This window comes from Argentina silus (genome assembly GCF_951799395.1).
Source record: "Argentina silus genome assembly, chromosome: 20".
Classification (NCBI taxonomy): Eukaryota; Metazoa; Chordata; class Actinopteri; order Argentiniformes; family Argentinidae; genus Argentina; species Argentina silus.
In genome coordinates, this window is record NC_139674.1 from 15,182,201 (window position 1) to 15,194,690 (window position 12,490).

The 12,490-nt window shown below is 46.0% G+C and overlaps 1 protein-coding gene across 2 annotated transcripts in view; it reads right to left on the reverse strand.

The window, feature by feature from the left end:
* Positions 1–316: 316 nt before the first annotated feature.
* Positions 317–12,490, reverse strand: part of cd9b (CD9 molecule b) — a 14,906-nt gene continuing 2,732 nt past the window's right edge. The window contains exons 1-8 of one of the 2 annotated variants that reach the window (XM_083692092.1): positions 11,907–12,081; positions 7,384–7,486; positions 2,517–2,614; positions 2,118–2,192; positions 1,802–1,903; positions 1,548–1,637; positions 1,239–1,322; positions 317–1,000 (exon numbers count right to left, since the gene is read on the reverse strand). In XM_083692092.1, coding sequence (XP_083548218.1) covers positions 935–1,000; positions 1,239–1,322; positions 1,548–1,637; positions 1,802–1,903; positions 2,118–2,192; positions 2,517–2,614; positions 7,384–7,486; positions 11,907–11,972 — 684 coding nt within the window. In that variant the 5' untranslated portion in view covers positions 11,973–12,081 and the 3' untranslated portion in view covers positions 317–934. Of the gene's footprint in view, positions 1,001–1,238; positions 1,323–1,547; positions 1,638–1,801; positions 1,904–2,117; positions 2,193–2,516; positions 2,615–7,383; positions 7,487–11,906; positions 12,082–12,490 lie in introns of those variants that run through there. The other variant, XM_083692091.1, reaches the window with a different exon arrangement.

The window sequence follows — 12,490 nt, forward strand, 5'->3', positions numbered from 1 at the left end:
TTTATTATTTTCTACATTGTAGATTAATATTGAAGACATCAAAACTATGAAGGAACACATATGGAATTATGTAGTAAACAAAAGTTTTAAACAAGTGTTAAACAAACCAGAATATGTTTTAGATTTTAGATTCTTCAAAGTAGCCGCCTTTTGCTTTGATGACAGCTTTGCACACTCGTGGAAAGGTGTGTCCAAACCTTGGACTGGTACTGTAGTTTGGGGAGAACCTGGAGGCATGACCAGCCCCCGTGACCGTAGTCTGACCACTGCATCACCCAATCCCTCCTGACACCCACATCAACGCCACACTCCAACATCCATATTAGTTCATTTTATTTGGCATCGCAAAGATTTACAGATCCTTGTTCATCAAAATAGGTGCATAAAAATCCATTGTATTTATAAAATGAGGCTTCTCTTCAAATGTAAAGTTAAAAACGTTACATGTAGCTTAAGAGGCAAAACGATAAAGAACCGTACACAAACAAAATGCACAGCTAGGTAATTTTTTTTGTTTTAAAACCATTAGATTATACAAAAAGATTGGGTTTAGGCAGACTTAAAAAGGTGTTTTGCATCCAGAGGGCTGAAATCTAAATGATCACAGCTGTGGACACGATGTTACAACAAAGCCTCTATAGCATCACCAGAGTTCCACACCTTCAAAGGAAACCGGTTTCAACATTCCATCCGGTGTGGACCCCCTGTGACGGTGTGGACCCCCGTGACTAAGTGGTTGGCTCCTGCTAAACAGCATTAGAAATCTGCTGGAGGTTAACACAGTGATCTTGGGAGAGGACAGACACACATAAATTAAGGGCACAACATGGGAGTCATGGGAGTCGTGTGTGTGTGTGTGTGTGTCTGCGTGTTATTGTGGTGTGTGTGTGTGTGTGTGTGTGTGTGTGTTATTATGGTGTGTGTGTGTGTGACTCTACACAATATCCCGGGACCTTCTGATGGCGCAGCACAACAGCATGCTGAAGATCATCCCGAAGATCTGAAGAAGACAGAGAGACCGTCCATGTTAGAGAGAGAGACAGTCCACATTAGAGAGACAGAGAGAGACAGTCCACATTAGAGAGACAGAGAGAGACAGTCCACATTAGAAAGAGAGAGAGAGACAGAGGGACAGAGACAGTCCACGTTAGAAAGAGAGAGAGAGAGAGACAGAGAGTAAAAAATAGAAGGACAGATGTCATAAATGCTGCAGTCTGATTGGCGGAGGTGAGTCTCACCATGATGACTCCGATGCCGATGCCCACTCCTCCGATAATGTGCAGTTTGGAGTTGAACATCTCGTCGATGGCGGTAGGGCAGCTCTGAGAGGGCAAAGGGGACGTCAGAAGCACTCTTGACCAGGACGAACACAACACAACACAACACAACACAACCCCACTACCCCTCCAGGCCTGTAGAGCACTTCTTCGCCACAGCTGACCTCATAGTGACCATATTTATCTAGATGCATCTTAAAAGATGTCTCTTCATTAGAGGGTAGACAGATCACACTGATATTTCCTGTGATATGCTGTTATTATCGTTACCGTGGTGACGAGAGCCTCTAGTCCGTCCTTCTTGGGGCAGGTCTCCCTGGCCGCGTCAATCACTGTGCCTGTGATGCCGCAACAGTCCAGCTGCCCCCCGGGAAACATGGACAACACAACGTTAGTTCCACTTCTGAAAGGGACAACCATCTCTCTCTCTCTCTCTTGTTTGTGTGTAAGACAGCATCTGTGAGGGAGAGTGTGTGTGTGTGTGTGTGCGTGTGTGCGTGTGTGTGTGTACACAGTGCACTCACTCCAAAGTGGATGAGTCGGAGGGTTTCCTTCAGGGCGTCCTGCTTGGTGCTCTGGTAGTTGGCGTACGTCTGCTTGTAGAACTCTGAGATGTCCTCCACCACCTGGAGACAGACAGACACACAGACAGACAGACACACAGAGACAGACAGACAGACAGACAGACAACACAGGGGGTGAGAATGGAACGCATCGACTGCATAGACATGAACTGCCATTGGTATTGATCTGGTATTGATCTGGTATTGATCTGGTATTGATGGGCTTCGATGTAGAGGTGAAGGACAGGCAGTGTGATTGGAGGAGACCCGGTCTTACCCGGTCTTTGTTGGACAGCCCCCAGATCCCAGCAGCCACCTCCACTGCGAAGATGAGCAACAGGAAGAAGAAGAACTGGGGGAGGGAGGGAGGGAGGGAGGGAGAGAGAAAGAGGATACAAATATTTAAAACCGGCAACAAAATCGGTGCAAATATGTCTAGTAGCATACATGACAGACAGACAGACAAACAGACACACATATACAGGCACAGACAGGCAGACAGACAGACAGACAGACACACATATACAGGCACAGACAGGCAGACAGACAGACAGACAGACACACATATACAGGCACAGACAGGCAGACAGACAGACAGACAGACACACATATACAGGCACAGACAGGCAGACAGACAGACACACATATACAGGCACAGACAGGCAGACAGACTCACCAATCCCAGCATGCACGGTGACTCTTTAATAGCTCCGCAGCAGCCCAGGAAGCCGACCACCATCATCAGAGCCCCCGCAGCGATGAGAATGTACACCCCTGGGAGGCACACACACACACACACACACTTATGAGAACGCAGACCTCTGAAACAGCAAATGCATAGCCCTGCAGGCTAACAGTGGTACTGCCATGTGTCTGGCAGACAGCCGAGAGAGTGGAGAAAAACAGGAAGTCAGTTCTGGGTCTGTTTTTAAAGACCTAACGTGCTTTCTGTGAGGTTTCTGAACCATGCACAAGTTAATAATAATAATACAAATACACTCCATCACACACACACACACACACACACACACACACACACAGTAGATGGTATGCAGCAGCAGTACACGTGAGTGGACAAGCTGTGCAGCACAGTGTCCAATCACACGCAGCCGCCCAGCCAGCCCACCATCTTATCTAGAGCCGCTTATTAACATGTCTGCCATTTCAAACCAACTCTGTCGCCTTCCAACCCACTGAAGTTACCGGTTGGTTGGAAGGAGAGAAGGAAAGAATGAAAGAATGAAAGAAAGGAGGGGAAAGGGAGTCTTTCTGTGACAGTTCTTGAGAGAATAAAAGGAGGAAAACAAAAGAGCATTGACAATGGTGTCTCTGTCCCTGAACGGAGAATGGAGGCTGTGTGTGTGTCTGTGTGTCTGTGTGTGTGTGTGTGTGTACATGGCTCTGCCAGGGCTGGCCTTGGTGTAGACAAACTCAGCTTCATCTGCCCAAGGCACAGTAGTGCTATTATACCCTCCCCCCCCCACCCTCCCCCTCATCAAACACACACACACACAGACAAAATAACTGAACTGTGTTTTACTCAGGAGTGTCCCCAAATATAAGACTAAGGCAGAGAGAAGAAACAGACTCTGTCCATACGACTAGTACTGCTGGGTCAAACAGAACCAGTCTGTGTCTGGGAGTCTGTTTAATATAGAATTATAATAATAATATTATTATTATGATATGGTTGGTTTGACATGACCTTATGGTGCTTTATGATGCAGTCCTGATATTAATGTTTGGCTTCTCTGTTAGCTCTTGGTTGTTGTTAACATGTCCTTCTGTTAGCTCTTGGTTGTTGTTAACATGTCCCTCTGTTAGCTCTTGGTTGATAACATGTCCCCCTGTTAGCTCTTGGTTGTTGTTAACATGTCCTTCTGTTAGCTCTTGGTTGTTGTTAACATGTCCTTCTGTTAGCTCTTGGTTGTTGTTAACATGTCCTTCTGTTAGCTCTTGGTTGTTGTTAACATGTCCTTCTGTTAGCTCTTGGTTGTTGTTAACATGTCCTTCTGTTAGCTCTTGGTTGTTGTTAACATGTCCTTCTGTTAGCTCTTGGTTGTTGTTAACATGTCCTTCTGTTAGCTCTTGGTTGTTGTTAACATGTCCTTCTGTTAGCTCTTGGTTGTTAACATGTCCTTCTGTTAGCTCTTGGTTGTTGTTAACATGTCCTTCTGTTAGCTCTTGGTTGTTGTTAACATGTCCCTCTGTTAGCTCTTGGTTGTTGTTAACATGTCCTTCTGTTAGCTCTTGGTTGTTGTTAACATGTCCCTCTGTTAGCTCTTGGTTGTTAACATGTCCTTCTGTTAGCTCTTGGTTGTTGTTAACATGTCCCTCTGTTAGCTCTTGGTTGTTGTTAACATGTCCTTCTGTTAGCTCTTGGTTGTTGTTAACATGTCCCTCTGTTAGCTCTTGGTTGTTAACATGTCCTTCTGTTAGCTCTTGGTTGTTGTTAACATGTCCTTCTGTTAGCTCTTGGTTGTTGTTAACATGTCCTTCTGTTAGCTCTTGGTTGTTGTTAACATGTCCTTCTGTTAGCTCTTGGTTGTTGTTAACATGTCCCTCTGTTAGCTCTTGGTTGTTGTTAACATGTCCCTCTGTTAGCTCTTGGTTGTTGTTAACATGTCCCTCTGTTAGCTCTTGGTTGTTGTTAACATGTCCTTCTGTTAGCTCTTGGTTGTTAACATGTCCCTCTGTTAGCTCTTGGTTGTTGTTAACATGTCCCTCTGTTAGCTCTTGGTTGTTAACATGTCCCTCTGTTAGCTCTTGGTTGTTAACATGTCCCTCTGTTAGCTCTTGGTTGTTAACATGTCCTTCTGTTAGCTCTTGGTTGTTGTTAACATGTCCCTCTGTTAGCTCTTGGTTGTTAACATGTCCTTCTGTTAGCTCTTGGTTGTTGTTAACATGTCCTTCTGTTAGCTCTTGGTTGTTGTTAACATGTCCCTCTGTTAGCTCTTGGTTGTTGTTAACATGTCCTTCTGTTAGCTCTTGGTTGTTGTTAACATGTCCTTCTGTTAGCTCTTGGTTGTTAACATGTCCTTCTGTTAGCTCTTGGTTGTTGTTAACATGTCCCTCTGTTAGCTCTTGGTTGTTAACATGTCCTTCTGTTAGCTCTTGGTTGTTGTTAACATGTCCTTCTGTTAGCTCTTGGTTGTTAACATGTCCCCCTGTTAGCTCTTGGTTGTTGTTAACATGTCCTTCTGTTAGCTCTTGGTTGTTGTTAACATGTCCCTCTGTTAGCTCTTGGTTGTTAACATGTCCTTCTGTTAGCTCTTGGTTGTTGTTAACATGTCCTTCTGTTAGCTCTTGGTTGTTGTTAACATGTCCCTCTGTTAGCTCTTGGTTGTTGTTAACATGTCCTTCTGTTAGCTCTTGGTTGTTGTTAACATGTCCTTCTGTTAGCTCTTGGTTGTTAACATGTCCTTCTGTTAGCTCTTGGTTGTTGTTAACATGTCCCTCTGTTAGCTCTTGGTTGTTAACATGTCCTTCTGTTAGCTCTTGGTTGTTGTTAACATGTCCTTCTGTTAGCTCTTGGTTGTTAACATGTCCCCCTGTTAGCTCTTGGTTGTTGATAACATGTCCTTCTGTTAGCTCTTGGTTGTTAACATGTCCTTCTGTTAGCTCTTGGTTGTTGTTAACATGTCCTTCTGTTAGCTCTTGGTTGTTAACATGTCCTTCTGTTAGCTCTTGGTTGTTGTTAACATGTCCTTCTGTTAGCTCTTGGTTGTTGTTAACATGTCCTTCTGTTAGCTCTTGGTTGTTAACATGTCCTTCTGTTAGCTCTTGGTTGTTGTTAACATGTCCCTCTGTTAGCTCTTGGTTGTTAACATGTCCTTCTGTTAGCTCTTGGTTGTTGTTAACATGTCCTTCTGTTAGCTCTTGGTTGTTGTTAACATGTCCTTCTGTTAGCTCTTGGTTGTTGATAACATGTCCTTCTGTTAGCTCTTGGTTGTTAACATGTCCTTCTGTTAGCTCTTGGTTGTTGTTAACATGTCCCTCTGTTAGCTCTTGGTTGTTAACATGTCCCTCTGTTAGCTCTTGGTTGTTAACATGTCCTTCTGTTAGCTCTTGGTTGTTAACATGTCCCTCTGTTAGCTCTTGGTTGTTGTTAACATGTCCTTCTGTTAGCTCTTGGTTGTTGTTAACATGTCCCTCTGTTAGCTCTTGGTTGTTAACATGTCCTTCTGTTAGCTCTTGGTTGTTGTTAACATGTCCCTCTGTTAGCTCTTGGTTGTTAACATGTCCTTCTGTTAGCTCTTGGTTGTTGTTAACATGTCCTTCTGTTAGCTCTTGGTTGTTGATAACATGTCCTTCTGTTAGCTCTTGGTTGTTGTTAACATGTCCTTCTGTTAGCTCTTGGTTGTTGATAACATGTCCTTCTGTTAGCTCTTGGTTGTTGTTAACATGTCCCTCTGTTAGCTCTTGGTTGTTAACATGTCCTTCTGTTAGCTCTTGGTTGTTGTTAACATGTCCTTCTGTTAGCTCTTGGTTGTTGTTAACATGTCCTTCTGTTAGCTCTTGGTTGTTGTTAACATGTCCTTCTGTTAGCTCTTGGTTGTTGTTAACATGTCCTTCTGTTAGCTCTTGGTTGTTAACATGTCCTTCTGTTAGCTCTTGGTTGTTGTTAACATGTCCCTCTGTTAGCTCTTGGTTGTTGTTAACATGTCCTTCTGTTAGCTCTTGGTTGTTGTTAACATGTCCTTCTGTTAGCTCTTGGTTGTTGTTAACATGTCCTTCTGTTAGCTCTTGGTTGTTGTTAACATGTCCCTCTGTTAGCTCTTGGTTGTTGTTAACATGTCCTTCTGTTAGCTCTTGGTTGTTAACATGTCCTTCTGTTAGCTCTTGGTTGTTGTTAACATGTCCTTCTGTTAGCTCTTGGTTGTTAACATGTCCTTCTGTTAGCTCTTGGTTGTTAACATGTCCCTCTGTTAGCTCTTGGTTGTTGTTAACATGTCCCTCTGTTAGCTCTTGGTTGTTGTTAACATGTCCTTCTGTTAGCTCTTGGTTGTTGTTAACATGTCCCTCTGTTAGCTCTTGGTTGTTTGAAGTGCATTGTTGTATGAAATGTGCTGTCCAAATAAAGATGGATTGATTGACATGGTCAGTTTCTGCATTTCAATTCCTGACTTATCCCCCCCCCCCGACCCCGCCCCCCGTTTGTTTAGAACTCTTCTGTGTTGGACCGACACGGCCGACCAGTCTGAGCACATATTCTTCCCTACGTCACCGGTACGGCTGTCACTAACCACCCCCCCCCCCCCTTAGCCCCCGCCATGCCCCACTATAATAACACTGGCGCTAGGGAGCGGCCTGTTCCCACGGTAACCAGCCACACACACAAACAGTCACGGTCCCCAGGGCCCTCAAAGACTCGTCCTTGTGTATGAATAATAATAATAATAATAATAATATTAATAACAACAACAACAACATGATGATGTCTTTCCTCTGTATTTGTTATCTGTATTTGTAATTCTTCTACTTCCAGTGATGTATTGTACAACAGTTTCTCTTTCTTATATTTGTAGTGGAGTCTTTCTTACCAGTGAAGAACACGGAGGGAGAGTCCTCTCCAGAGAACAGTCCCTCTGTCCTGGAGTCGAAGCGCAACCACAGGCCCACCGCCAACACACCTGTACCTGCCAGCTGAGGACACACACACACACACACACACACACGCTTAGATTTTTTGTCTTCCTCTTTCTTTCCCCTGTTAGTTGAATCATGTGACATTCTGATCATGCTTGTACATGTTTTATTGCCATGTCTGTGTGTTTTCTACATGAACATCTGTCAGTACATTCATACCAGCAATGACAGACATCAGTACATTCATACCAGCAATGGCAGACATCAGTACATTCATACCAGCAATGGCAGACATCAGTACATTCATACCAGCAATGACAGACATCAGTACATTCATACCAGCAATGACAGACATCAGTACATTCATACCAGCAATGACAGACATCAGTACATTCATACCAGCAATGACAGACATCAGTACATTCATACCAGCAATGACAGACGTGAGAGTTGTTATCTGTTGATAACAGGAAACAGGATGTCGGTCCAGCAGAGCAGTGTTAGTATGAGATAATAATGACAACACTTCTGGTGTGTGTGTGTGTGTGATCTGTTATGTGTGTGTGTGATCTGTTATGTGTGTGTGTGTCAGATCTGTTGTGTGTGTGTGTGATCTGTTATGTGTGTGTCAGATCTGTCATGTGTGTGAACTCAGTGGATTAGGTAGGAGAACCAGTTCAGATTTTGGGAATGAGACCCAACAGGCCTTTAAAAGGCGCACACACACACACACACACACACACACACACACACACACACACACACACACACACACACACACACACACACACACACACACACGGAGCTGTTCAACCTGATAAACCAGGAACCTCTCTCCTCCCACCGTCAGTTTCAGGTAACCCTTCCTCTAAGCTTGTGATAAAGGTTTCATGTGAGCAGTTGGACCTGTCAGAGCCCTTCACACCGTCACACCGCCCTGTCAGAGCCCATCACACCGTCACACCGCCCTGTCAGAGCCCTTCACACCGTCACACCGTCCTGTCAGAGCCCTTCACACCGTCACACCGCCCTGTCAGAGCCCGTCACACCGTCACACCATCACGGTGAAGAATGACTGAGCTGAGCTACAGGCGTCTGAATAAAGGGTGAATGCCCTCACAAACACAATGAAGTCACGTCTCCCCTGGGGATGTGAGTGTGTGTGTGTGCGCGTGCGTTTGTCTAACACACAAAAGGGAACAAAACAAGCACCCAGACCGACCGCAGATTTGTAGAGGCATGTTCACACACCCGTACATTTCCATGATATCATGGTGTGTGATCAGTCCCACTGACGCCTCTGTTGGGTAACGCTACGGGCAGGATAGTCCCACAGCCTCTGTGCTAGACCGTGCTAGACCGTGCTAGACCGTGCTAGACCGTGCCCTAACATATACTGCCCCACTTATCCCACCCAGTCTGTCTGCTCGCCTGTCTGCAGTCAACACACCCAATGCAACACACACACACACACACACACACACACACACACACACACACACACACACACACACACACACACACACACACACACACACACACACACACACACCATCACCCAGGCAACCGACCAACCGTGCGTCTCTTAAACTGTTGGGACTCTTCAAAAGCTTTCCACATGAATGCGTCAAGCCTGAGTCACACTGTACCCAGACCAAATATCAACGTTGCTACAACGTTTTACGGAAACACCACCTGAGGTAAGTTCCAAAACGACTGTAAGTAACCCTGGTGACGGATGTTTTCTGAATGGTGACTAACCAATAGTGGTCCCTGGGTGGTCAAAACAATGAGCTTCCCGGATTGGATGAGTCACTGGGGTGGGGTGGGATGGATAGACACACACACACACACACACACACACACACACACACACACACACACACACACACACACACACACAGGCCTCTCACTGAGCTTACCTGGCAGAGCAATGCGGAGGTTGAGGCATTACACACACACACCCAGGGGCAGTTATGCAGGGTTTGTGGGATTACACACACACACACTTGTCTTGCAGAAGTTAGTGTGCATACCACAGGCCTTAGTCTGAGTGAGATTCCATGTCGAGGAATCCAGTTACCTCACACCTCCCCCCCCCGAACACACACACACACACACACACACACACACGGTGTAGCTGCAGCTTTGAGGACAAACTGGTGTTTCTGGGTCTACTACAAACAAAAACCTCCATTGAACACCGAGAGAGGAGCACACCACCATGTGAGTCATGCTTTCCACAGCTACAGTATGTCAACATGTCTTAAGTGCTGAACTTCCATACAAAGACTAGAGTTCACAGGTTGGATTATAAACACGGGGCTTTGGAAATGCTAACAGAGGCCATAAATACCATCAACCTAAACTGAAACGTAACCTTTAACCCTAAAAGTAAGACCAAGCACAACCTGCCTCTGTCACCACATCCGCCCTGTCTTGTACATTTACATTTACGGCATTTAGCAGACGCCTTTATCCAAAGCGACTGATAACAAATACATTTGTTTAAGTAAGTGAATCATCTATCCAACAGTCATCATAAGACAAAGTAATCTATGTATTTTATCTGGTTTCAATGCACACTTGTACTACATGTGCCATGATGCCCTTTGGCAATGCAGGAACTCAATAGCGGGGCAACTAACAAGCAGTTAGAAACCTTAAACGTCGCCTCCTCATCTGCGTCCTGCTGGGGTTCCCTGGAGAGTGTTGACCTAGCTTCAGCTTAATTGGCTGAGGTGAACATGTGACACAACAACAGCAGCAGCAGCATCATGCCCCAGCCTAGCATCACTCACTTTTACATTATGTACTGTACGTCTAGATTGTTCATTTCTGCTCCCCCCCCCCACCCCCCTGTACAGCGTCCTTGGCTCCTTAGAAAGGCGCTCCAAATATCACTAGCATCCAACGGTATCATCATTATCAGCTCCCCATTGGCCTCATCAGGGTTGGAGCTCCTCACTGGAAAACACAAGAGGAGCTAAATGAACTTGGAAAACGAGTATGCTAATGCTGATTTGTTCAATGCTGATTTGCATCCAACATGATTCGCTTGGTTAACACCTGACCCTGCGACTGGACACAAGCTAGTCCCTGCAGGCCACGGGGCAAGACGGCCACTGCGCATCGCCCACGGGTAAAGGCTAAATGGGATCGCCTCTGAGGTCACCCGACTGAGGTTGATAGGGAAGGGTTAGGAGTTAAGGTTAGTTAAGGGTTAACGTTAGGGTGATCACGCAGGTGTGTTTTACCCTTCACTATGCAAAGTCTATGCAAAGTGCTGAGGTCAGGTGTAAATGCTCTGTGTGTGAAGTTGGCCATCATTAAACATCCCTTAATCCTGCCTCTACGGGGCAGCATGGCGTCTCCTCCCGGCTCCCGCTGTGATGTCACTCCGTACACAGAAACGCCTAAACGCCGTCACTGATTAACCCCAGGTTAATGACAAACACCATCACCGTCAATAGAGTTCTCCTCCATCTACTGTAGTGCTCTCGCTCAGAGCTGTGTGTGTGTGTGTGTGTGGTTAGTGACAGGGGGGGGTTGTTGATAATCTGCTGTGAAAGAATGGGACTGAACTGTCCCTTTAACTCAGCAAGCTAATACTGACACACACACACACACACACACACACACACACACACACACCAATCAGGCTTTATGTCCATCAGACCATTGTGAGACAGGAGGGGAATTAGGACACGTCCCACCATCTGCGGCACCCAGCCTACGGACCACCACACAGGTACACCAATGATCCACACCACTGCCAGGTACTGGGCCAGACATACAGGTATATGTGCAGGTAGAGCAGTGGAGGTGTTTGATACCATTCCTCATTCCGTTCCATGCATTACAATGAGCCCCGTCCTCCGATTCCTACCTCCTCCAGCCTCCCCTGAGGTAGAGCGATGGCAAAAGGAACTAAGACACAAGTACAACACACCTCGGTGCACCTCCGTCTAATCACAGGTGACAGACAGACAGACAGACAGACAGCACAGTTAAACATTAGCCACAAATTGCCTTGCGGTCCCCTTCATCTGCCTGCGTGTTCAGCCTCAAACCTGTTTACGTTTTACTACATCGAACACATTGTTAACATTATTGCCACCATGCCCCCTGGGAGAAATATGGTTCTGTAAGCGTAATAATTGTTCCGTTCCACTCTGCTCTGCTCTGCTCTGCTCTGCTCTCCCCCAACTTGAGGAACGCATGGCTAACTGTAAAACGGACATTTCTAAAAGCAGATTACAGTCTGATCCTATCTCATCCTCTGTTTGGATACTTCCGTCTCTAACAGTGGCCGTGAAACACCAAACACCACACGTTCAAAGCTTCTAAACTAAGTAGGAGAGAGAACAGAGATTATATCGGACTTGTTTATAATCTAGAGAGAGAGAGAGAGGGAGGGAGGGAGGGAGGGAGAGAGAGAGAGATAGAGAGAGAGAGAGAGATAGAGAGTACCTACCCAGAATAAGAAGTTAAACACAAACACCAGGTATTTGATGCACTGAAGTCCCCCTGCCATTGCCATTGTGAGAGGATTGAGTGTGTCGTTGAAAGAACAAATCCAAACGGGAGCTCTGGTGAACGTAAACTTGCTGTTCTCACTTCTGCTCTTAGCAGCGAAGGACGGAATAGAAAAAAAGAGGGTGAGAGAGAGGAAATAGAGAGAGGGAGAGGGACTGGAGAATGTGGGGAGCCACACCCTCAATGGCTCACCTGCTCTTTGTTAGTAATTAAAGCGGGAAAGGGAGGGGGAGGGGGAGGGGCTGGCTCAAGGTGTGTGTGTGTGTGAGTGTGTGGGAGTGAGGTTTTGGGTGGGGGGAAGGTATGGGTGTGTGTGCATAGGGTGGGCGGGGTGGGCGGGGGGTTTGTGAACTTAATAAATGAATGAAAGAGACTGACTGTTGAAACTGGATCTGTGACTCTGAGTACATGTGGCTAAGAGAACACAAGCAGTGTGAGAGAGAGAGAGAGAGAGAGAGAGAGAGAGAGAGAGAGAGAGAGAGAGACAGAGAGAGAGAGAGAGAGAGAGAGAGAGAGAGAGAG